The sequence below is a fragment of the Erinaceus europaeus genome, chromosome 12 (genome assembly GCF_950295315.1).
Source record: "Erinaceus europaeus chromosome 12, mEriEur2.1, whole genome shotgun sequence".
In the NCBI taxonomy this organism is placed as follows: Eukaryota; Metazoa; Chordata; class Mammalia; order Eulipotyphla; family Erinaceidae; genus Erinaceus; species Erinaceus europaeus.
The window spans coordinates 53,096,135-53,119,762 of NC_080173.1; the positions used below are offsets into that span (position 1 = coordinate 53,096,135).

Below are 23,628 nucleotides of genomic sequence, written 5' to 3' on the forward strand. Positions count from 1 at the left end.
CTTCTCCTTCACAGATCCCTTCCATTGAACCTCTCCTGCCATCTTAAAAGGGCGAGTTGGAGCTGGCCTCTGTGTCCCCACTCTGTTCCTCCTCCTGCCTTCCCGGCCCTGGCTCCCTCTCCAGGAAGCTGCCACCCCTCTCTCCGCCACTGAATTTCCTGGGAGCCTTCTCCCTGTAGCGCCCAGAGGTGGGGTTCAGCCCCTTCTTGGGGTGTGTGTGTTGGAAGAGAGAAATTCAAGCCCCACCCCCTACAAAATTGATGCAAAAGAATCAGAATTGTAGAATCTCCCTTACCTTTGCAGACCCTGGAATTTTCCCCCCTCTCCAGATTGAAAGGGATGAGTGGGGGGTGGGGATGGGAGAAAGAGCATTCGGTTTCCTCTTCATCTTCCAGATAATATTGTCCCAACCTGAGAGCCGTCGTTTCCCCTCCTCCGGGTTGGAAAGAGAGGGTGTTTCGCTTTTCTGATATTTGCATAGAAAATGGAGTAAGTTCTGGCTTTGAAAAATGGAATCAGCCTGCAGTCTTAAGAAGATTGTCCTTTTACCCTCCATGATGACTAAAATCCCAGGTTAGCCAGCAAATTAACTTGGAAATTAAAATTATTTTGGTTCTTTTGTGTAATTCCCACCCTCCATTCCTCTCTCTCTCTCTCTCTCTCTCTCTCTCTCTCCCTCTCCTCCCCCCTCTCTCTTTTGCTTTATCAAGCTGATACTGAAATATAAAAAATATCAAGAGGCTGGAGCCCTGAAGGACGACAGTGCTCCGACCTAGGTGTGGTGTCCAAAAGAATGCTGCATTATAACCACCAGGGAAATGATAAAAAGTTCATGTTCACGATCGCCCGGCCACATGACCGGCGCCGGCCAATCGCTGGATTCAACCACTCATAAACTTCTATCACAAAGTTGTAAATTTTCATAAAACAACAAGGAATTTATTGCATTTCTTCATGGCTGCTCCACCAGCAACCCTTTTCTCAGTCGCCATCTTCTTTTCTTCTCCTTCTCCCTTTTTGGGGAAACCCCAGTCTGAGAAGGGGTGAGATTTGGGGGTACAAATAATCAGGCTGATGAGCCACAAGGGTCCAGCTGAGAAAAGGATTCCTTTTGGAAGCTGCTGCTTCTTAAAAGAGCTCTGTCCTCCTCTTCTAGTAAAAATTTACCCCAAAACCTCTATGTAGTGACTGTTTGAAGGCAATTTGGGAGTGAGTCAGAGAAGCAGCTGGTGGCCAGATTTGCCATTTGCAGCAGGCAAAATGAAAGCTTCAGTGCCCCCTCTCAGCCTCTGAATGCCCCCCCCCATCCTCAGCCTTATAAATGGCAGGACCCCTACCTGCGAGGGTTGTAGAATTGTAGGTGTGATGGGTCCTAGGTCCCTTAGCACCTTGTTTTTACCCCCAGGAGACAAGCTGGCCCAGATGGCAGCCAAAACAGACCGCGCAGCCACCAGATTCTCACCTCTGCACCCCAGAAATTGAAAGGGTCCCTCTTGTCTAGGTGCCTGCAGGTCCAGTTTCCCTCAATCAATCTCTGTGCTCCCCAGGGGGGTTTTAAGGTCCCTAATCCTGGGGGAAAGGGCAAGTTAAATTGTGAGTGTGTGTGTGTGGGGGGGGGCAGGCTTTTACTTACAAATTCAAATTAAGCAGGTCTTCCTAAAACACATTTTCTTTCCAATCTCCTTCCCTCTTCCTGTCTGGATGTCTACTGTTTTAAAGTTTCAAATAATCTAGGGCATGCAATTAAATAAATACTAAAAATCATCCCAACACTAAAATGCCATTCTGCAGGTTTTTATTTCTCAATCAAGGGGATGTTCAGCAGCCAAACCAAAAACCAAAGACTGAATTCATGCCGTGTTTCCCAGATTCCCGTTATACTCCCGTAATGTCGATTAAACTAATAGTGTCCCCCCAAAATGCACGAAACGAAATAATCTCTCCCCAAATGTTTTTTTGTTTTATTTTCTCTTTTTTCTCTCATTCTTTTTCCTCTGAAGATGATCCCAGGTGACGGGCAGCACCGAGAGCCGACGGGAAAGTGCGGAAGAAGCCGCCGAAGCCCGGTGGGGCAGCTCGGTCAGTTTCAGAGCAGCCGGCTGGCGGCCACACTAGAGGGGTAAAGTCGCCCCTTGGACTCTTCTTTCAAGACTCATCATGCCCCACTGTTTTTAAGGTCAATTTGGGTCTCTGTGTTAATTTATAATTCGATTAATTAAAAGAAATGGATGTAAAATAAATTGAAATCAAATAACCACACAGCTCTTGCAGAAAATGTTTGCTGAGAGAATTGGAAGCCAAAGCCACCCAGGTTGGAGTTTTCTCTGGGCTTGGCTGGCTGGCCTGGGCTCTGCCCACAGCCCAACAAGCAGGAATGGATTTGGGTGTTCAGCATCTCTCCCCCCCACACACACACCCCTTCACTCTTACTTCCTTTTATGGGTCCTAGTCTGGGATCTTGGTTTTTCTCTTCCAGTGGTGGTCCCACCCGCAGCCCAGTTTGAAGGCCTGGATGAAGAAGTTTATGGAAATGTGGTGTTTTTGTTTTGCTTTATGAGCATGAATGTATGTGACTGAGCATGTAGGCTCCTGTATGTGCTTACTCAAGGGCAAATGTGAATCTATGTGTTTATAAGCCAATGTGTGAATATGAGTTGGTCTGTATATAAATGTGTCAGGGAGTGAGTGTGAATATATGTTTACTTGTGAGTGTGTGTGAATGTGAATGCCTATGTTCTGGGTGGGGAGCTGAGCTACGAGCTACATGACTTTGCCTATCTGTAGACAGTAGGAATATAGGGCTTTGTGTGACTGTATATGATGAAGTACCTGCTTCTATGTGTGTGCTTCTAGCTCGTAAACATAGGTGATGGCGTGCATTTGTGTATGCCAATAGTGTAATGCAGTGTAAAAAAAGTATGTGCGTGATATTAGGGTTCACTCATTTATAGTGTCCAGAGTCTGGGCTATCAGGAAAAATGACAGACCCAGCATAGAAAGGAATGGTCCAGTACAAAAGTGGGGGACAGAAAGGAGCAGATAGGCTAAGGACCTCTCCACCCCCCACACCCACCCAGCTTTGGGGACACACAGAAAATAGGGCATCTTTCTTTTTCATTAATTTATTTTATTTCTTCATTCTTCAGATGCACATAGAATGAAAAGGAGATCACAACAGGGTTAGTAGGACCTAAGAGCATCAGGCAGGCCAGGTGCACAGAGCGGACACTCAAGCTAATCAAAGGGTCCTGGGGGCCCCAAAAGGCCCCTTCAATGCCACTACTGGGAAGTGAGAGCTCAGGAGGGTGGGGGAACCACACACATTAGTCCAGACTCACAGGCCACAAAGACAGCATCAAAGACGGCTTACAAAACAGCAAGATTTTACAAAGACTTTACACTGACATAAAAAAGGAGGGGTGGGTGGTGGTGCACCCAGGTTAGGTGCAGGTAGTATTAAGCACTAAGCACAAGGACTAGATTTGAGCCCCTGCTCCCCACCTGCAAGGAGGTGTGCTTCACAAGCAGTGAAGCAAGTCTGCGGGTGTCTAGCTCTCTCTCTCTCCCTCCCTCCCTCCCTCCCCTCTCAGTGTTTCTCTGTCATATTGAATTAAATGGAAAAAAAGAAAAGAAAAAAGGAGGCAAATTCTGGAAGCTACAAAACAGGTATATAATACCCCCATATTGGACACAACAAATCCAATGGAGTTTCCTATAGGTAGTATTTACTCAGTGTTAAGAAACCAAAAAATTCACCTCTCCTTAAAAAGGATTTTTTAAAAACTGCTTTTCACTTAAATAGCCTCCTCCCCCCCCCACTTGGTTTCCTCATTCAGTTCCTAGAGCTAGGTTTCTCTCTTTCTTTTCTCATCTCTCTCTCTCTCTTCCTCTGCTCTGTCACAGTCTCTCACTCTTCCTCATCCTCCTCAGCCTCAGCCTTGTCCTGGCTGGGGGCTCCTGGACCCATAGTCTTGTTCTCCTTTTTCCACTTCATGCGGCGGTTCTGGAACCAAATCTTGATCTGGCGCTCGGTCAGGCACAGGGCGTGCGCGATCTCAATGCGCCTCCGCCGAGTCAGGTAGCGGTTGTAGTGAAATTCCTTCTCCAGCTCAAGTGTTTGGTAGCGGGTGTAGGTCTGGCGACCTCGCTTGCGATCAGTCCCTGTGGGCAGTATTGAAAGGAAACAAATCAGTGCATGTGGAAAGAGCCACTAGAATGCCTACCACCATCTTACATCCTGCGTGAGTTGGGGTGGTGGTTGGAAGTCCCTCTGCTAAACCAAATTCTTACTTTGCAGACTGCAGTCCCTGCCTGCCCTCTCAGGCCTCCAGTGGCAGACACTCTCCCTTTTCCATCCAAGAAATCTTCCAGCCTAGGGATTCTGAACCTGGCATCTAACCTGCTGGCTCTTGAAGGTCCAGGGGTTGAATATGGGATAGAGAGGAGCTGAATCCACCCTTCACCCTTATGACCAAACACTCCAAGCCTCCCCTTTTGGATGCTGACTCTGCTGATATTTGGGGTAGGGGGACAGTGGAAACCAGGCAAATGACACTTGAAGGAGACTCCAGGACTGGCCTGAGTGTCCCCCTCCCAGAAAAAAAAAAAGGAGACAAAGGACCTTCACATTTCCAGTCTCTCCACCCACCCAGCCTGTTGTGAAATGAGGTGAGTGAGACCTTGCAGATTCCTTTGGCCTGTAGAAACCAGTCTGAGAGCAGCTGCCCTCTGATGACTATTTTCCTGTGAGTGGCTATGGTTCACACAGGGTCAGGCTGTCCTATCTGCCCACCTGCCCAGAGGACTCTGCCATCCAAAATAACCTCTGGGCTTCCAGGAAGGGGGGTGGGAGACAGCAGCATGGGTTGGAATAGAACATGAAGTATTTTGAGGCTGGCAGGCAGAGGAGAGCTTCCCAGGTTGGGCCCAGACTGGGGGTTGGGGGGTGTGTGTGGGAAGACTTGGGGGAAGCACTGGTGCCAGCCCTCCTGAGAAGGAGACCGAGAGAAGGAGGGGCTAAAGGGAGGGGGACTAATTTCGAGTCAGATAAAAGCCAAGCTGAAATATTTACGAGGAGAAAATGTGAGGCTTTGATAAATCAACTGGAAAGTTGAGTTATGGAGCAGGTAATTGGGATCTTAACCACCAAAGCAGAGGGTGTAAGTCCTGGCCCTCAACCCTCCCCAAACGGGGTTACTGGATTTGCAAGACCTCTGGCTACAAGTCCCAGGCCTTCCGGGTTGGGGGTGGGGTGCCCTGAGTTCAGAGCAACCCAGAAAAGGATGTCTGGGTCCGACTTGGCAGGAAACTCTGGTCTTTTAGGGCTTCTGTGGCAACCGACTGGGTGACTTGTGTTCTCTAACTCTTGATTTGATTCCACAGAGTTTGAGTCTCTCTCCCAAGAGGATATCCACTTTTCTGACATGACAGCTGTAAACATGTTGGCCAGTCCTCCCTGGACAATGGCCTCCTAAGGAAGGGCACCCCAGGAAGGCGGCTGTGCTCCCAGGAGGCCTCTCTGTCCACTTCCCAAGCTCAGTGGGGGGGGGGGGTCCACAAACCTCACTGCCCACCCTCTCTCCACCTGCCTCTCTGACTCTGCGTCCCTGACTGGATCTCCATCTCCTCCAACACCCCCTCCTCCACTGGGCCTCCAGAGCCCACCTCTAATTGTCCAGCAGGGAGTAATGGGGGAGCGGGGTTGGCTGGGAAGGCAGGGGGAGGGGAGAGCTGCTTAGCGCTGAGGGCCCCCCTCCCCTAGACCTATCCAAGCTGGGGCTGGGGGACACACCCAGAGCTGAGATCCCAGACTGGAGAGGGGCGGGGGGAGACCCTAATGGCTATTCTCTGCAAACCCCAGCCTTCCTCCGCAAGACAAACGGCCTCGTCTCCAGCCCGTGCCGGCGCGGCTGATAAATATTTAAAGCTAAAAGGCCGGGAGGAAGGGTGGGGGTCGGCCCGGGGTCTCGGAGTGCCTCGGCGTCGGCGTCGGCGGGGAGAGATCCGCCAGGGAAGCACAACAGACCTAAGAGCACCCAGTAAAAACGAGGTGGGGTGGGGTGGGGTGGGGGGCGCCGCGTCCGCAGGGCCGGCCTGCTCGGAGCCCTCTGGACGCGGACAGAGAGGGACACTCGGCCAGGAAAGGGGGCGCCCTCCGGGCAGCGTGGCCCGGCCCCTGCGGCGTTACCTGAGCTCCGCATCCAGGGGTAGATCCGGAAGTTACTCTCGGCCGCCAAGTCCGAGTCCCTCTGCTCCTTGGCGCCCGCCGCCTTGGCTGGGTCGCCGGGACACACCCCGGAGAGGCTCTGCTCAAAGGGCGCGCAGTGCATGTTGAAGGAACTTGGCTCGAGCCCGTAGCCGGCCGTGTAGACGCCGGCTGCGCTCTGGGCCGCCATGCCCCCCCCGCCGGGGTACAAGCCCTGCAGCGAGGCAGCGAACGGGGCGCCCGCAGCCGCTCCATAGCCCGGGCGCTGGGGGTTGGAGGCAAACGCACAAGAAGTTTGTTCGGGGAAGGCTCCGGTCGCGAAAACCGAACTTGCAGCTGGATATTTAGAAAATAAAGCATTCGCATAATACAATGAACTCATAATTTGGCCTGATGATTTGTAGGCAGGGACGTTATAGTGTCGGTTTTACGAGATTCCTTGATATATTACAGAATTAGAGTCCAGATTTACACCAAAAAGGACCCCCTTTTTCCTCCCTGGGCCACGTGACCTCGCCCACGTGATGGCCCCGGCGCCAATGGCCTGGCCGCCTCCCCACGGCTCCGGTAATGTGGAAAAAATTGTGTGGCGTTGGATTTATAAAATATGATCAATAATGAATGGGAGAGCCAGGCCCTGCAGATCGGGGCTGGGGTTCAAGGGACCGCGGCCGAGCCGTGTGGGCCCGAGACAGCTTGCAGGCGAGACCGGGGAGGAAGGGGTTGTGGGCAAGGGAGAGTAACTCCCGAGTGTCACCTCCAGCAGCCTCCCGAGCCCGAGCCTGTCACCCTGCAGGAAACGAACGCGGAGATGGTCCGCAACTGGGTGGATGGGGTCAGGTCAGATTGGTATTAATCCGGTCCTGGATGGGCCTTTGGGGAAACTTGGCCCGGTCCTCCGCAGGTGAGGGGTAGGTGAGCCTGCACTCGGGACTCTCTGACACCCCGAACACGCGGGCAGCGGTAGAGCCAAGTTAGGGGGTGTCCCCAGAGGCAGGGGCGCATTCCGTGTGGGAGGACGTTTTATGTTGTGGTTTCTGGTGGCTCAAAACAGGTTTGGGATTTTTTTTTAAACAATAAAGTAATAGTAATAATACGGGAAGATAGGGGCACGAGTGCGGAGAGAAGGGCAGTGAGCAGGCCCGCCAGAGTGTACTGCTCTCCCGGTTCCCCGAGGCGGAACCTCCGTCCAGGGTAGCGGCCCGAGTAGCAGAGGAGCCAAGGCCGAAGGGGCGGGGAGCCACGACCTCGGAGCTGGGCGAAGGTGGCCTAGTCCTCGAGAGGAAGGTGCAGGGCAGAGCATTTCCCCTCTTCACCCCTACCCCACCCCGTAGAGTTGGAGAGGGAAAAATCTATAAGCTTGTTCAGCACCCCTGCCCTCCACCTTCGTCGCCCCCGCCCCTCCCACGCGGAGAGGGCACTCAAGACAAAGGGGGAGGTGGCAGCGACGCAGCCTGCAGCCTAGGCGCGTCTCTCCAACGTGGCCCGGGCGCCCGTGTCTCCGGGGCCCGCAGCCTAGGAACGCAAAGGGAGGGGGCTTCTCCGGGTTCCCCTCCCTCGCTCCTCTCTCCTCCAATCACGCGCAGCCTACTCCCTCGCCCCCTGCGCCCCTGGGCTGAGGGACTCGCACCACCTGCCTCCAGCTCCCGCCCCCTCCTCGGGGCGGCCTCGCGGGGCGGGTGCAGGAGCCGGGGGACCCGCTCCCCCCCGGAGCTCAGCGAGGCGCCGGGAGCAAATGAGGAGCGCGGGCCAGGCCAGTCTCGGGTTCTCGCTTGTAAACTTTATTGTAACTCTTCCGCCCTTTTCAGGCGCAGACAACAGAACAAAGTATAGAGGAACAACAAAATATATAATTAGCCCTCCCTCCCCCCAATAAAGCAATTCACGGATACAGGATACATTCTCTTCACAGTAAAACCTAAGAACACTTTTAACAATTGCCCACAGCGCGCATGCTAACTAAAGTAACCTCTTTAGAGAAACACTTAAGACGAAATTGTCAAACCAAAGGGGGTGGGGGCAGGAGGGAAAGAGAGAAGCCAGAGAGAAAGCCAGCGGGCCGCGGAGGGGAGGGGGGGATGAGGGGCCGGGAGGGAGGGAGAGAAAGAAAGAGAGAGAGAGGGAGAGGGAGAGGGAGAGGGAGAGGGAGAGAGAGAGATAGAGAGAGAGAGAGAGAAGAAGGGTGGGGAGACAGAATTACGGCGTGAATAGGCAGTTTCATGTTGTTGGGAGAACTTAGCAGAAATCAGTACCTCGGTCATTACAAAGAAGCACGTTCAAAGGAAAGAAAGAAAGAAAAAAAAAGACCATTGCACAAGGAGGCTTTTTTACACAGGGCGAAGGGGGGGGGGGGGGCTCAGCCGGGCCACGACCGCTCAGCCTCGCCGGGGCGAGGAAGTCCTTGCTTATAATCCTTTTCTTTCCCCCCGCCCCGGGCCCCCAAGAGAAGGAAAGGAGATCCACGGTAGCTCACACACAGAAGCTATTACGAGATACTACCACTAGCGGGAACTGGCGCGGCGGGGCCGCTGCGGTGGGAGGCCGAGCTCCCAGCCCCGCTGGGGGGCCGGAGCTCTCTCGGGCTGGCGGGTTGGCGGGCGGGAGGCGGCGGCGACGCGGTAGGAGGGGTGGGGGCGGTGGGCTGAGGGCGGCCCCGGCCCGGGCAGTCCCAGCTCCAGCCTACTTCTTGTCGCCTTTTTGCGCTTCGCCCTCATCGGCCGCCTCCGGGGCCCGCTCGAGCTTCTGCTTCTCCAGCTCCTCCTGTTCGCATTTGCTGCTGGGGAATTTGTCTTTGTTGTTCTCTTTTTTCCACTTCATCCTCCGGTTCTGGAACCAGATTTTGACCTGTCTCTCTGTCAGTCCCAGCGCATGCGATACCTCGATCCGCCGCTTGCGAGTCAGATAGGGATTAAATAGGAACTCTTTCTCCAGCTCCAGGGTCTGGTAGCGGCTGTAGGTTTGTCGGCCTCGCCTGCGTCCGGCGGCTGCTGGGAGTGGGGGAAAGGGAGAGACAGAGGGGAGGTGGGGGAGGAGGCAGCGACAGAGAAGGTTGGAAGAGTCGTGAATCAGCCTAGGAGACTAGGATAATAAGGGCAGGGAAGCTTCTACTCTTCTTGGGGGGGGGGGGTGCTGGAAGGCCGTGGTCAGTGGAGGGGGGAGGGCTGAGGGAGACCAAACATCAGTGGATCTAAAGGACTCAGAAAGGAGGAGCCCCCTCTCCTGGTGACCAGCCCCAGAGAGTTGAGTGGAAATGGTTCAAATCTCTTCAAAGTGCCATAAACTTTAGAAGGAAGGAGTAGGTGGGGGGAGAGAAATAAGAATAAGAAAGCCGGATGGTGAGGAATAGACCCACCTTGAAAAGCTCCCAGAGCCTCTGCCCCAGAAGAAAAGTTTTTTTTTTTTCCTTCCAGGGCAATTAAACTATAAAGCAATTGAGAAGTGCAAAAGTTGAGTGTCGCCCCCCCCCACACCCACCACCCTGTCTCCACTACCCCCCCCATAAAACAGTAAAAAGGAAAAAGGAGTGGAGAAGAAAAGTAAGGCAGGGTGTAGGGGTTTATGGGTTCAGGAAATGTCACTTAGCCGGTCCCCATAAAGGGGGGAGGAGGTAAAGGAAGGAAGGAAGGAAAGAAAGAAAGGCAGGAAGGAAGAAAGAAAGAAGAGGGGGGACAAGTGAAAGGCGATCTGAAAGGAATGGGCACATCTTCCAGGAGCTGGAGGGAACCCACTGGCCTGCTGGGCCCCCTGGCTGACTTCAGGCCCTCCTGCCACCCTCCCGCCCAGCAGGGCCTCCGTGCGAGCTCACCTTGGGGGCGCATCCATGGGAAGAGCTGTGTGGGCGAAGGGCTCTGCTCCGAGCCTTCGGCCTCCTCGCCCAGGCCGCTGGCGGCGGCAAGCTTGCAGTCTGCGTACTGCACCAGATCTGGGTCCTGCGCACCGAACAGGCTCTGGCGCTGCAGCGGGTCGTAGCCGTAGAAGTTGCCCGGGTCCCCGTGGCAGGCCACCGCGCACGGGTTCTGCTGGTAGGGCGCCGTGGACAGCGACGACGGCCCGTGGTAGAACTCCTGGATTTGCGACGGGTGCTGGAAGCTGCCGCCACTGCTGGGACCGTACACCACGGTGGGTCGGCCGCCCAGGTCCTGGGCGAAGCCGCAGTCATAATAATTGGGGCGCAGGGACTCCCCAGTTTTGTATTTGGAGAACAGTGAGTTGACGAAATAAGAGCTCATTTTATTGAATTTTGAGGCGGCGGCGGCGGCGGCTGTAGTTGGGGGCTGTTGGGGAGGGGGTGGGGAGGGGGAAAGGGAGGGAGAGAGAGAGAGAGAAAAAAAAACGCGGATTCGCCAGCTCCTAGCCACCCTCACCAGGAAAGGAGAGGGAAAGGGAGGAGAAAAAAAAGAAAGAGAGAAAAGAAAAGAAAAAGGCAAAGAAGATCTCGAAGCCACCAGACTTTTTGTGATTTCCAGGAATAGAAAAAGGCCAGCGAAAGCGCCCCAGTCTACGCGGGCATGGCAGCAGCGGCTCGCTCGCCCTCCCCCCACCCCCACCCCCCAAACAAAAATATACCGCCACTTAAAGAGGTCCTCGCTTTACATTTCGAAGAAGGGATGCCAGTTCATAAACAGTTTTCGGTGATTTACTTCCCTGCAAATGAGTTGTTTCATATTTTGCACTGTCTTTTCATGATCATTTGCATCCATTAGAGACCCCGCATCCTATTGGCTTCTCCGTACTCCTCCCGGACAGAACGCAGAGCGAGGGTGAGAGTGAGCAAGAGCGAGCGAGCGAGAGAGAGAGCTAGAGCAGGAGAGCGCCAGGAGTGAGGAGAGAGCGAGGGGGGAAAAAAGGAGGGGGAGAAAAAAAAAACACCCAGGGAGAGAGAGGGGTGGGAGGGTGGAGAGGGGAGGGGGGTGAGAGAATGAATACGGATTAAATCTGTTTAACTACCTACATTAATGAGATATCTCTTGCCTCACAACAAATCAAATACCTTCGCAGACCACCCCCAAAGACTGATGTGGGGGAGTCTTGGCAAAAAAAAAAAAGTCTACATACATGCACACACACATACACACCACCACCACCACCACCACACCAGGCATGGGCACCGCTGTTAATTTCACGATTTTAACGAGGCAGTTGGAGTCTTTTTAAATGTCAGGGTCGCTTCGGAAAAATGTAAAAGAACACGGTTTAATTGCACCGAGTTTTAAAAGGTCCTATAAATGTAATTGGTATTTTAATACAAGTTATCAAATCATACAGCTTCCTCTCCTAAACATATTTTCAAACCAACGAGGTAGTCATATTTAAAGCTTTAATGATCAATTTCCTTATTATTGATAAAGGTTTAACTATCGTGTGGAGGGAATTGGCTGGGTAACCGGCCCCCCCCAAAAAACGGCTGTAAACTCTTTAACAAACTATAAAACGCAATAAAGCCGGAGTCTGTTGTTGTTTATGCCGCAGCGCATAAAAGCTGTTAGCATTTTACGAGTTCTTTCCTCTACAGCTATAAAACTGCAGCTTCGATGGCCCCCACCGCCTGACTGCGGCATGGTGGGGGTGACGAGCTGAAATGAGAACGATTATGGGGAGGTTTTTTTTTTTTTTTCCTCTTTTCGGTGCAAACGGTGACTTTCCTGAGATTTTTCTCCTATTTGAGCTGTGGAAAGCACCTGCCCCCCAACCCCCTTCCCAAGGCCCCCTTTGGGCACCCCCCTACTCACCACCTTTCCCTTCTTAAACAAATAAGCAAGTTTTTTTGTTTGTTTGTTCTTTGGGGTTTTTTTTGTTTGTTTGTTTGGATTTTTTTTTTTTTTTTTGGCAGGAAGGGTGGGGGTGGAGTGGTGAAGGGAAACCAGGAGGGGAGAAGAAACTTTTCAGCTGATGAGCAAAGCTCACTTTGTAACTGTCCATCCCTGGGCTTTGCACAACACCAGTTGAATTGGGGTGTGTGTGTGTGTGGGGGGGGGTGTCTCCAGAAGACACTTAGATCTATTCAGTGCCTTGGAAAGGTAGACTTTGTAATGAGGGGAGAGAGGTCTGATCCCACCATCAGGATAATACCCAATTGGGCTGCCTCTTGCCTGCACTGGGGCCTTGGAATTCAGTAGCCAAACCTTCCCAGGCCAGTCCTCCCCCCCACCCCAACCCCCTATCCCACACCTCCACATGTGAGAAGGCACCACTAAACCCAGCAAAGAGAGGGAAGGTGATGGAGGCCACGGCTGGGCATCAAGGCCTTGGGGCCTGAACTTGATGTCTGCTGTCCTGTACCCTCCTCTGTCTTCCTCTGTCCTGCTGTCCTGTACCCTCCTCTGTCTAGAGGTGCCATAGAGGGGCACCTCTGAGGCTTCACCATCCTCTGCATCACTGCCATTACATAAACTGACCTTGTGGTAGAGGGCATTTGGATGCAGTGAGGCTACCAAACCTCCCATTTTCTCTCCTCTCCTTTCAAGGGAGTTTCTAGTTGAACCTGGCTCTCCTTGCAGAACTGAGGACCTGAGATCTGGAACAGCATTCAGAAAGAGCTGAGTGGGTGCCAGTCTGATGCCCCTGGTCTTTCTGGACCCACTGGCCTAGTGACCATGGTAACCAGGCTTCAGGAGGCCCTGTCTGAGCCTAGGAGCCAATGGCGTCCTCAAGTCACTCACTGACCAAGGAAGGAGGAAGGAAGGGAAAAACAACATCTCTGGCAAAAAGCTGGTGTGTGTGTGTGGGGGGGGGGGGGGTTTGCAGATACATCCAACCTTTTCTTTATTCATGAGACAGTAGTTTGCTCTTGGAAGGGTGCTGGTGGGGGGGGGGAGTTTGTTCACTCCTACCTTTGTAAAAATGAAACCATTACCTTTTCCAATGGGTGAACCTTGCCAGCAGGGCCACTTGATCCTTCAAATGTAAATCCAGAGAATGGGAGAGGGGCTAAGAGAAAGAGAAAGAATGGTGAAAGAGGGAGAGAAGCAGGAGCTTGAGTTCTCAACACTGGGCAGAAGGCAGAATTAAGTTGTTGCCAACTGGAACTTTTTTTTTTTTTTTTTTACCAAGTGCTGGGGGGGGGGGGGTGTTATGGTCATGATTTGAAGACTCACCAGTGAGGTAGAAATTCAGTGGCTTGTTCTAAATCATCCCTACACCGTGCCAGAAATTCCTGATGGAAGGAAAATGTTTCTATTATAAGAAAAAACAAGAAAGAGCAAGGAGATAATTTATAAACACCCAGCGGAGCGCAGATTTATTAGAGTAACTCAAGTTGAAGAGAAGCTGTACTTGCCTCTTTGCTCATGCTCCTAGCGGGAGAGAGAGGAGAGACCAGTGGGCTAATCTGTGGATGAATGAAGGATCTACTTCTGGGGAAGGTTTGCCGGGTTGGGGGTTCCGAGCCGGATTGGGCTGGGCCTGGAGGAAATGAAAGATTTGTAGTCATAGGGACTGTGCGCTGAAATCACTTGGGGCTAGAAAGGGTAATACCCCCAATTCCCATTGCTAAAGGACCACAGGGCTGGTGCCCCCCAAGTTAGCGGGGATTCAGGCCTTGGCCACCGAGCTGGCTGTCACCTGGAAGCCACCAAATGAGGGGAAAACCGTGTCCCTGCTGCCAGCCACCTTGCCTGTCCTCCATATGCCTTTATTATTATTATCATTATTTAAACCGGGGTCTTTTTTATGGGGGGTTAAGGGAACCCACCTTTAAGTGTGCAGAAGCACCTGAGGAAATACCCCGGCCTTCCTTCCAGCACCTCGTATTTCTAGGCTCCGTTCGGCGCGCGCCCAGCCCAGCCCCGACACGTACAAAGACGCTGGGGCTTCGGTCCAAGCGGAGCCGCCCGCCTCCGACTCCCCCGGCAAGCCACGGGCCCGCTCTCCGGATCGCCTCCCGGATCGCCCCCACCCGGCCCCTCCAGAGCGGGGCTCACCGGGCTCCCTCTCCCCCAGCCGCTGCGGGTTCGGGGCCGCGTCCTCTTTCCCTCCCCGCTCACCTGACCGGCTCGCCAGCATCTGCAGACTTTCCCCATTGCTCTCCGACCCGGAAAAGCTCACCCACAGCCCATTCTCTTTTTATTTGGCTCTGTTATTCCCATTAATAGTATTATTCACCGTTTTCGTGCTTGTGTTAGCCCACCCAACACACAGGCGCTGAGAAGCGCAAGCCCCTCCGGAGGGAGAGCCAGACAATTGTCCAGCCAGCCGTGGGGGTGGGGTGGGGGTGGGGACGCGCACCAATATACCTAGAATCCATAAAGTAGAAGGAAACGCCCGTAATGAACCCTATATTTTTATCACGCGCAGATTATTCATGACTTGTGGAAGCGCTCAGCTCGCAGATTCAGGGCCGACCAAGGTGAGACCTACAGCCGGCTGCGCCCCAACAGCCGCATCGGGGATTTTCGCGTGGAGCAACGCTGCCATCTAGCGGTCACTCTGAGAAAAGACCTGCCGCCACCGTCACCGCAGGTCGTGGAAGTGACAAGCGGGAGAAACTTTCATTACTAGCAGAAAGGGACAGAAAGGGACGGAGGGAAAAGTGAGAGGGCCAGAGAAAAGACATCGGAAATCAGGAAATGGTTCATGAAATTGTGACTATAAGCTAGAAAAAATAGGGCAAGGGGTGAAGAGGAAAGAAGACATTAATTTGTTTCTCGCTTATATGCATCTCTTCCCTACCCCTCCCCAGAGTCCTAATTTCTAGCGGAGACAATCAATCTGTGTGTTGCTTATGGTCCGTAAAGGGGTTAAGCCAAACATTTTTCAAACCCAACAAGATAGTTTCAAATTCTGAGAAACAATTGGGCTTTTTTTTTTTGGGGGGGGGGGCTGCCAAGAAGATGGAATGCGACTGTAAAATGATGGAGAGGTCGCAGACACCCCAGATGTCTGCCCCGCGGACTTGAGTGTCCTCGCGTGTGCCCTAGGCTGCTCGTTTACGATGCCAATTCTGGGTTCTGGAGGGGTGTGAAGAACAAAGACGAGGGCCCGAATTGAATTACTTTCTGAAGCGGTCACAATAACAAAGTGTCCTTTCCTCCCCCTCTCCGTGCCCCCCTCTTTGCCGTCTGCGCTCCCAGAAGCCCCCCAAGCCCCCCACCTATGCGGAGGATTAAAGAGTCAGACCTACAGATTCACCCCCAAAGACCTCACCCCCAAAGACCCCGCTGCGGCTCTCCCAGCTCCAGAAAGTTTTCCCCTCACTATTTGCCTTGCTGCTGTTTAGTTTCTTAACCTTCAGAAATTTATACGCTATAAACTTTTATAGCGGTCATATTCTTTTATTGCTGCGCGCGCCGCATTGAATTCCTCTCCCTGGCTTCTCTCTGTCTCGCACACTCCGGGTCTCCCCCTTTGAATCTCGCTCGCTCTCTTTTATGACAACAGATTTCCCCATCTCCGGTTTGCGAGCTTCCGCATCTTCTCCTTTGTCTTTAAAGTGGCCACCCGGGCTCCGGACCCAGACGCAGCCCCGCAGCTTCTACCAGCACGCTCGCCTCTGCGGCCTCCGCACCTCTGGAACTCTGAGCGGTTCCCTCAGGCCGAGCCCGGTCTCCTCCTAGTCCTCCATCCAGCGCCAGGGAGCGCAGGCTGGGGAGAGAGAGCCAAGTCTACGCCAGCTCCAAAGCCACATTAATTTTCTGCCCCTAATGGAACCAGGCCTGAGGATGTAGGTGCAAGGCTATGCCAGACGCCTGAGCTAAGCTTTCTCCAGCTACCGGGTGGCTCCATTTTTTTCCTTCGCTGGAGAGGGGTAGGCCGAGGCCGTTCACACCCAGGCTCCTTTCACTGGGGCCACACTTCGCCCCAAATTCTACCCCAGCCCTCTGGCTCTCCAGGGTCAACCAGGGTGGGAGCATCATCCAGGAGTAAGCCGGTTTACAGCAGTCAGTCAATCCCACCCAGCAGTGGGGCAAGGGCGGCAGAGATGAGGACTCTCTCCCAATGTGATTCAGAGAGTAGAATTGGAGGAGGGACAGGAAGGTACCTCTCTAAAAGAATTCAATTCTAGGGTCCAACTGGAAAGTTTTTTTTTCTCATGAGATATTTATTTTCCACATTCATTTCCCTCAAGTCTTCACCCACACACAACTCAACCCACCTTACACCACAGTGCTTCTCTGGGGCTCAGAAACTTTGGACTCTAGGTGGGGACCAACAAGCCTAAGAGGGTTGCTTCCTTTGACTGGGAGAAAGGAAAGCAGGTTTATTTTTGTTGTTGGTTTTTTTGTTTGTTTTCCAAAGGACTGTCTGCCTGGGCTGCAGGGAATTGCAGGCAAGTGTTGCTGTCCCCTCCTCAAAGGCCTGGCATCTTAGAGTGACCACACCAAGGGGAGAGGCTCAGTGATTTAAGAGGGGACCCAGTGGCAGGACAGATCTTGTCATCTCACTGCTTCTAGAGCTGACGGGTATGTACCCCAGTGCTGGTTAATTTGGAGGAGGATCTCATGGCTCCCTGAACACCCAGAGCCCCCTTAAAGCCTTAGTTTTCCTGTTCCTGCCCCCCCCCATTCCAGTGTCCAGCTCTGACTTCTCCCCCCTCCCCACGCCAAGGCCCTGGCTCAGTTTAAGAAGTGGTCTTGAGGGACCTTGAGTCCCCAGCAACCTGTCAACTCCACTAGGAAACCAACTCTGCAAGGTCTGAGGAGAAAAATCTTGGGCATGGGAGGGAGTTTCTGTTTCTTCAAAGCCAGGTGAGGTCCAGGTGAGGAAAACCAACACAGAATAAGACACAAAGAGGAAATTTATTTTTCTAGAGTGATATATATTTTTGTTCTTTTTCTTGTTTTTTTTCTTCCAAAACAATCAGAGCTCTAGGCCCCCTCCCCCTCCCCACTCCCACCCATAACCCTCCCACATAAGCGACAATTGAAACAGGTGAGAGACAGTCACCCCCAAAGAACTCACAAGACACAGCACAATTTCACAAGAGCCACCAACAAAGTGTGTGTGGGGGTTCTACTGGAATGCCCCCTTGCAGGGTCGGGAGAAGCAGAAGCTAGAATCCATGGGATTGAGGGGAGGTTGGAGAGACAGAGAATGGAGCAAGGGGAGCAGAGAATGAGCTTCAGCCTGAAGCTTAAGTCTCTTTCCTTTGCATGCGGGTCTGTCCCCAGGAAGCTTGAACGCAGCAGTTGCACAGATCACCATCAGGCCCTGGTGGCTGCAGGGCAAAGCCAGGTACTGGGGCAGCTCTGGATCAGCCCAGGGGGGCAGCAGGGTTCCTCTGAGTCTGGACAGGGGACGAGATGAGGGAAGATCTAGGCCAAGCTCCAGGCACTGGAACATTCACTCCTCCCTGTCCTTGACAATTTACCGGAGAAGGGGACTCAGAATCGATTCACAATCAATTTCTGTCGGACTTTTCTGACCCAGCCATCCTTCCTGTGCTGGGGTTGAAGTAATAGGGGGTGGGGGGGTTATGAAGGCAGCTTGAATTGCTGGGTGCAAGGTGGATTTGGCCAAACCGAGTAGACTGCAGAGCTGAGAGGCTATGAAAGTGTGCCTGGGTAGTGTGGAGGGAGAAAAGCTCCAGTCTCTTGTCAGGCCTGGCACAGATGAACTGGGAGGAGGACATCATTTCAGACCTACTGTTTGGCCTCTTTTTTGTTGCAAGGAGGAGAAAAACACATGCAGAATTAAAGGTTTCCTGCAACAAAAATCTGTGTGTGCAATGCCTTCTTGAGATGTGCTCTTCCTTTCCCCTTTCTAGCACACCAGCACTGGGGGGGGGGGGGTACCTCATTTACCCCAGGGATCCAGGCTGGGGTCCATTTGGCATTTCCATGGGGGAGTGGTATTGGGATGCTGAGCCCTGAGGGTGGCAGCATCTCATTTGGAAGAGTCTCTGGACATTTTCTTGATATGCATTTGTGTCAGGAATAGGACCTGGTCTTGCTTGATGGATGGTCTGTGGGTTGGTCTGCTAGATTTGGGGTACTGTGGTCTGCATTTGGGGTGACAGTTCATTTGAAGGCAGGCTATGAGCTTTTCCCCAGGGTGAATGTGGGCTCCAGGCTTTATGGGAGTAGGAGTCTGCTGAGCTTTGCGCAGTTGGAAGTGTCCTGGGTGACTTTTGGGATTGGGGCTGGGGCTTCATAGAAAAATTATAAGGGGTCACTAATGGCTCAACTAGGGTCACTCCTGTGGCTCATCACCTTCTTAAGAACCAACTATTGCTACCTTCTAGATCAACAAAACTTACTCCTGAGGCCCAGGGAGAAGGAGGACAGGTTAGGGCCAAGGGTAGGGTGGGAGGAGCAAGAAAGACTCCCTTCCCCATTCACTGGGACTTCTCCCAGACAGCGCCGGCCTTGCAGCCAGTACTGATAAATAAAGGTGAGCTGGAGAAGGGGTGGGGAGGATTTTACTCTTTGCCCTGCTCCTTATTCATTTTCTTCATTTTCATCCGCCGGTTCTGAAACCAGATTTTGACTTGTCTCTCACTCAGATTGAGGAGTCTGGCCACTTCGTGCCTACGGTCCCTGGTGAGGTACATATTGAATAGAAACTCCTTCTCTAGCTCCAGCGTCTGGTATTTGGTGTAGGGGCAGCGCTTTTTCCGGGAAGAGCGAGCGTGCAGCCAGTTGGCAGAGGGGTTGGCTGAAAGAGAAGCAGCGATAGAATCAAAGGAGGGAAGGAGTGAAGGAAGGGCCCCAGTCTTTTCCTCCTAAAAGTACACACCCCTACTTTCCACTCCCCACTGAAGAAGGGGGGCACCTGGGACCTCTCAGTGCTCCAGAGAGGGGCCAGCAGTTGCTGTGACTGCTATAGAGATCCTCAGGTAAGAAGTCATTTGGACAAGCATAAGTCAGATATGCATCCCAGGCAGCACAACCAAACCTTTATCTTCTTCAATTTTTTTTTCTTTTCTTTATCAATCTTTCCTTCCATTTGGGTTCAGAGTGGTCAGGACTCAGATCAGAACCCAGTATAGCTAAGCCACCCCACCCACCCCCTGACTAGGGAGTGCTGACCTGAAGGGTCTGGGAGGTATGTGGGGGGATTAGCCTGGGAGAGATAGGGTGGCTTCTGTTCATCCACAGCCAAGAGAATTCCTGGCCCCCAATCCAGTCTGGGCACACCTTGCCTTGATCACAAAGCCACATGGCAGCAGAATTATGTATCTGTGTAGATACAAAACACACACACACACACACACACACACACCACAAAGATGAACCTGCACTTAGAGACACAAACATCCAGCACACTCCAATTCACATGCAACCCAATTGCAACCATTCATCAACTCCAGCTTGTGAACAAGAGAGCAGTGCCAGGGGCTCACAGATAACTTATGGTTGCAATAGGCTTTCTTTTTCCACTGCTGCTCAGTTCACAGTTTGGTTAAAGCAAGTTCAGGGGAACCAGGAGACAAGATTGCTCCCCTCCCAAGACAGGGAGTTGTGGAAGATTCAGGGACAACAGAAAGCTCTTCGCAGAACACCCAACTTCATCTGGCTTTGTGTGGGGAGGGGAGACAGAGGAAGGAGTGACTGAGTGGAAGAGGAAACAAAAATACAAATAGCTTTCTACTCTCTCTCTCTGTCCTGGAACTCAGAAAGTTGCCAAATACAAGAGTCCATTAAAAATAACAGACACCCTGGGAGTCTGCTAGATTCTTTCTCCTCAAATGAAAAAATGCAGAATACATATATTTTAAAATCGGGTTCATTCTACATTAAGTACTGTGTCTTACCAATTTTCAGAGCTGTTTCCTTAATGTGACTGCCTGGGAGGGGACCCATAGTCACATTAAATGTAAAAGAAGAAAAAAAAATCTGATAATAATCGATCCTAGCCAAACCATTACCTTCCAATAATGGACTTTGCAGCCAGAGTTTGGGGGTTTAGCTGAGGGGTCTGTTAGGGCACAAGCAGGGAGGGTTTGGGGAGAACCATGCTACCCAAAGACCAGCTCCTGTGACGCACCGTGGCAAGTTGGAGATGGTGGGACTCTGCAGTGACCTCAGAGGAATGGACCAGCCCTCTCCCACTTAGCAAGCAAGGACACCCCAAAGGCCTGTAGGCCACCCTGCTGATGGAAAATCTGGCGGGGCAAGCAGAGCCTAAACCCCCCCTGCCACCCCACCCCATCCCCCAAGCTCCCTCTGAAAAAGAGTAAGTGGAGTAGAACTTGTCCCGTTCAGCTGTGGATTGATGTTTGGGACTAAGAGTCCCCAGTCGATTTGCCCTTCTCAATTCTAAAAATCTGAAAATCACCGGACTCCCACCCCCACCTCCTCCTACTCCACTAGCGAGCCGCACCTTCTTGGAAACTAGCCAGACCCGAGCAGGAGTGCCTTTGCAGGAGTAGGGAGGTGCGGGGAAACCCTCGCAAAAGGGTAAAGATTTTTGCCTCTTGGCAAGACCCTCACCCCCCACACACACTCTTTCTCCTGGGGTACCGAAGGGCTCTCTCCTTCTCCCTCCAGCGGTCGACCCCGAGGTTCGGAAGCGATTCCCAGACTCCCCGCGGGGTGGACAGCTCCAGCTGGGGCTAGAGAGTCCCGCGGAGAGCAGCGGGGGCCGCAGACTGGGAGGCAGTGGCGCGGACTAGGACGCCCGGGAGGGGAGGGGGCGGTCGGAGGGAAGGCTCCCGGGGAGGGGCCGGCGCAACCGGGGAGGGGGTGCAACCACCAGTCACCCGCTGCGGGGCTTCCCCGCCCCTCCCGGCGCGGGCAGCGGACCCTGAGCCGCTACAGCCCCAGATCTGCGAGACACAGTCCTCCGCCAAGCTGTTGCATTGCAAATAAAATCCTAATGAGCCCCCTCCCACTTCCCCTTGGCCTGCTTTTACGGTCTGCGCCTGGCGCGGGGAGCCCTGCCAGCCGCACTGCCCCGCAGCCCCGTGCGCGCCAGCCCTCGCTCTGCGGCTGCTCCGCCTCGCTGGCCGCCGCACGGGGGCCCGCGGGCTCAGGTCCCCACCAGCCCCGGCCAGCCTCTTCCCGGCTCCCAGCCCGGGGCCGCGGGGGGCGTGGGGGAAGGGAGGGCCCGAAAGCAGCGAGTTGGTCCCTGAGCCCCAGTAGCCCTCAAGACTGGGAGCGGTGGGGGGGGGGGCTGAGCTCCCTCGGGATTGGGGGGGCTCTGTCTCCCCTTCTGCAGCACCCAGATTACGGGCTTCCTTCCTCCCTCCCTCCCTCGGGTCTCCTCCCCCGCTCGGTCCCCCGCCACCACCGCGGCTTCCCTCCACATTGTCCGCAGTTTATTGCCTCTCCCCTCCCCCCCTCGCCCTGCCTTCGGGCCTGGGTATTTCCTCACTTTTTATAACTTACTTTGATCCGGCCTCTCTTTGTCCTCGCTTCCTTCGCAAATTTTATTGTCCCCGTAGCCGGGTCTTTGATTAGACAGGACGGCCTCCCTTCCCGCCGAAGTTTCCAAACTGTACTCGGGCGTGCCCTGTTTGAGCAGCTCCCCAGGCGCGCCCAGCAGCGGCTCCGCCTTCACGGCCGCCTGGCCCTGCCCCGGGGCGGCCTCCCCGCGCGGCGCGGGCTCCAGCCAGGTGCGGAGGTACCTGCTCTCGGCCGGCGGGACGCCCTGGGGCTGGATGTAGGGGTGGTAGACGGACGGCAGGCTCCCCGACGCGTGCGGGCTCAGCGGCGCCCACGAGGCGCCGAACACCGGCGCTTTGGGCTGGAAGCTGCAGGAGGGGAACTCCAGGTGCTCGGCGTGGCCCGGCTGTCGGGGGCTCGCGTACTGGCCGGAAGGAAACTTGGCTGGAGGCGCGTCCTCACTCTCGTGACTTATGATCGAGTCGACATAATAGCTGCTAAGCGTCCCAGAAATGGACATTCTCAGACATTATCCGGGCGCTCGCAGGGGGAAGGGAAGCGCTCGCTCGGCGGCGCCCAAGCAGGGAGAGGTGGCACCCAGACCGGTGTAAGGGCTTTCGGACGCGACCCCCCCCCCAGACCCCCACCCTCCCACCCCCACCCCCTGCTCAACTTCTCAGCCAACAAAGTACAGTGGAGCAGCCCGGCGCAGCGCTCCTTGCAAAATGATTGGTCAAAGTTTTTCCGACTGCCTGATAAAGCGTCAGCTCAGACATAAATCAATCGGGCGAGGGGGCTGCGCTCTCGCTGTCATCCGTCCGCACCGCATTCCATATCGAGGATGGATTGTTTTATGCTGATGCAATGTGCTATCACGTCAGGGCTCCGCCGGCCACGTAACCTCAGCCCGAACTGCCGGCTGGCCCCCCCTTTTTTGTTGCAGGAATAGGGGGGTGGGTTGTTCTCGACGTGGGGCGGCGGGGGCGGAGGAAAGGCGGAGGGAAAGCAGCGGGCTGCCTCGGGAGGGACGCAGGCTGTGGAGCCCTCTCCCCGGGCGGGTCAGGGAGGGAGAGATGAAGAGCAGGGCAGAGGGATGGCGGAAGGGAGAGAGCCCTGGCATAGGGAGCCGCTAGAGAGGCCCCCCACGCATAATTAAAGAGGAAGTAGTCGCCCCCCTCACCCACACACACACCTGCACTCCGCCTGGCGGCTGTCTTTTCCTCTTCTCAGTCCCTTGTACCAGATGTTTATGAAACAACAGCCCAACAGTGACCCACTGGGGACAAAGTAAAGGAGATGAGGGACAAGGTAGGGCTGTTCACTACTGGAAGGGGCTCCCTGTGACTATTTCTGGAGGTTTATAGGGTTGGGAGCTTCTCCCATAGCTGAGGGAGGAGATGGAAGAATAAAGGGACAAATGTCCAAACGATGCTTTCCTAAAATTTAGTTGCCCTAAAATCAGAACCTGCAGGAGGCCAACGAACGAAGGAATTCCTTGGGCCCTGGAAATTTGAATATTTGAAAGAGTCTAACAAAATTAGTCAAAACTTATATACATTTCCCATGCCTCTCTGACCCAGGTCATGGGGGGTGGGAAGTGGGGGAGCAGACACAGTCATTTCTCCCTTTCTCCACTCAACAACAGCCCAGGGCCTTAAAATGGCCCAGATGGGGGGCCTGAACAGGAGAGAGGGTTAAGGGAACTTCCCTTAAGGTGTCAGCTGAGGAGAATTCAGTCGTCAGCTATCTACCCTTCCTCCCAGTCAGGAAGGAGGTGGAGTTTTCACCTCAGGGTCCCCTTCCCCTAACCAGGCACTGTGGCTCAGAAGGGTTCCAAATTCTGGTGTTGGGACACCCGTGTATAGACTGTGAGCTTTCTGGGGGATAGTCCCCCATCCTGCAGACAACCTTCCTTCCAGCAGGCTTGCTTGCTTGTTTACTCACTCACTCGCTCCAGCTTCCAAATAGCCCATTTTATGGTCATTTCCTCTGCCGGCCCTGCAAGGAACCTCCCTGGGGACCACTGGCTGGCTTCCTGGCTCTTGTCCCAGCCTTCTCCACCAGCCCCCTGCCCTGGGGACAGTGGCTTCCCGGGTGAGACACCACGCTGGGTTGATCCGATTCTCCTAGGATTTGGGGCAAGTTGGGGGTGGATTTTTC

At 53.8% G+C, this 23,628-nt stretch overlaps 3 protein-coding genes and 2 long non-coding RNA genes across 7 annotated transcripts in view; 2 read left to right on the top strand and 3 right to left on the bottom strand.

The window, feature by feature from the left end:
* LOC132541950 (uncharacterized) overlaps window positions 1-5,917 on the top strand; it is a 17,512-nt gene extending 11,595 nt beyond the window's left edge. The window contains exons 2-3 of the long non-coding RNA XR_009553061.1: window positions 4,298-4,668; window positions 5,383-5,917. This is a non-coding gene — a long non-coding RNA (uncharacterized LOC132541950). The remainder of the gene's footprint in view (window positions 1-4,297; window positions 4,669-5,382) is intronic.
* LOC132541949 (uncharacterized) lies at window positions 438-2,259 on the top strand. 2 transcript variants are annotated; one of them, XR_009553060.1, is made up of 3 exons: window positions 453-573; window positions 1,406-1,501; window positions 2,001-2,259. It is a non-coding gene; the product is annotated as an uncharacterized LOC132541949 (long non-coding RNA). The 2 variants fall into 2 exon arrangements; XR_009553059.1 differs by lacking the exon at window positions 1,406-1,501 and having other exon boundaries at window positions 438-573.
* HOXB7 (homeobox B7) lies at window positions 3,133-6,692 on the bottom strand. Its single transcript, XM_007529982.2, has 2 exons — window positions 6,188-6,692; window positions 3,133-4,161 (listed from the first exon to the last, which is right to left on the bottom strand). Exons 1-2 carry the CDS (start codon window positions 6,585-6,587, stop codon window positions 3,908-3,910), a joined length of 654 nt encoding a protein of 217 aa, XP_007530044.1. The 5' UTR covers window positions 6,588-6,692; the 3' UTR covers window positions 3,133-3,907.
* Window positions 6,693-7,965: 1,273 nt separating this feature from the next.
* Window positions 7,966-13,359, bottom strand: HOXB8 (homeobox B8). Of its 2 annotated transcripts, XM_007529983.2 has the most exons (4): window positions 13,300-13,359; window positions 13,059-13,132; window positions 10,011-11,002; window positions 7,966-9,192 (listed from the first exon to the last, which is right to left on the bottom strand). In XM_007529983.2, the coding sequence occupies exons 3-4, from the start codon at window positions 10,432-10,434 to the stop codon at window positions 8,885-8,887; spliced, it is 732 nt and encodes a 243-aa protein (XP_007530045.1). In that variant the 5' UTR covers window positions 10,435-11,002; window positions 13,059-13,132; window positions 13,300-13,359; the 3' UTR covers window positions 7,966-8,884. The 2 variants fall into 2 exon arrangements, with proteins under 2 accessions (XP_007530045.1, XP_016046737.1); XM_016191251.2 differs by lacking the exons at window positions 13,059-13,132; window positions 13,300-13,359 and having other exon boundaries at window positions 7,966-9,189; window positions 10,011-12,364.
* A 3,691-nt stretch (window positions 13,360-17,050) lies between these two features.
* Window positions 17,051-22,077, bottom strand: HOXB9 (homeobox B9). Its single transcript, XM_007529981.3, has 2 exons — window positions 21,472-22,077; window positions 17,051-18,796 (listed from the first exon to the last, which is right to left on the bottom strand). The coding sequence occupies exons 1-2, from the start codon at window positions 21,986-21,988 to the stop codon at window positions 18,561-18,563; spliced, it is 753 nt and encodes a 250-aa protein (XP_007530043.1). The 5' UTR covers window positions 21,989-22,077; the 3' UTR covers window positions 17,051-18,560.
* Between the last annotated feature and the right edge of the window lie 1,551 nt (window positions 22,078-23,628).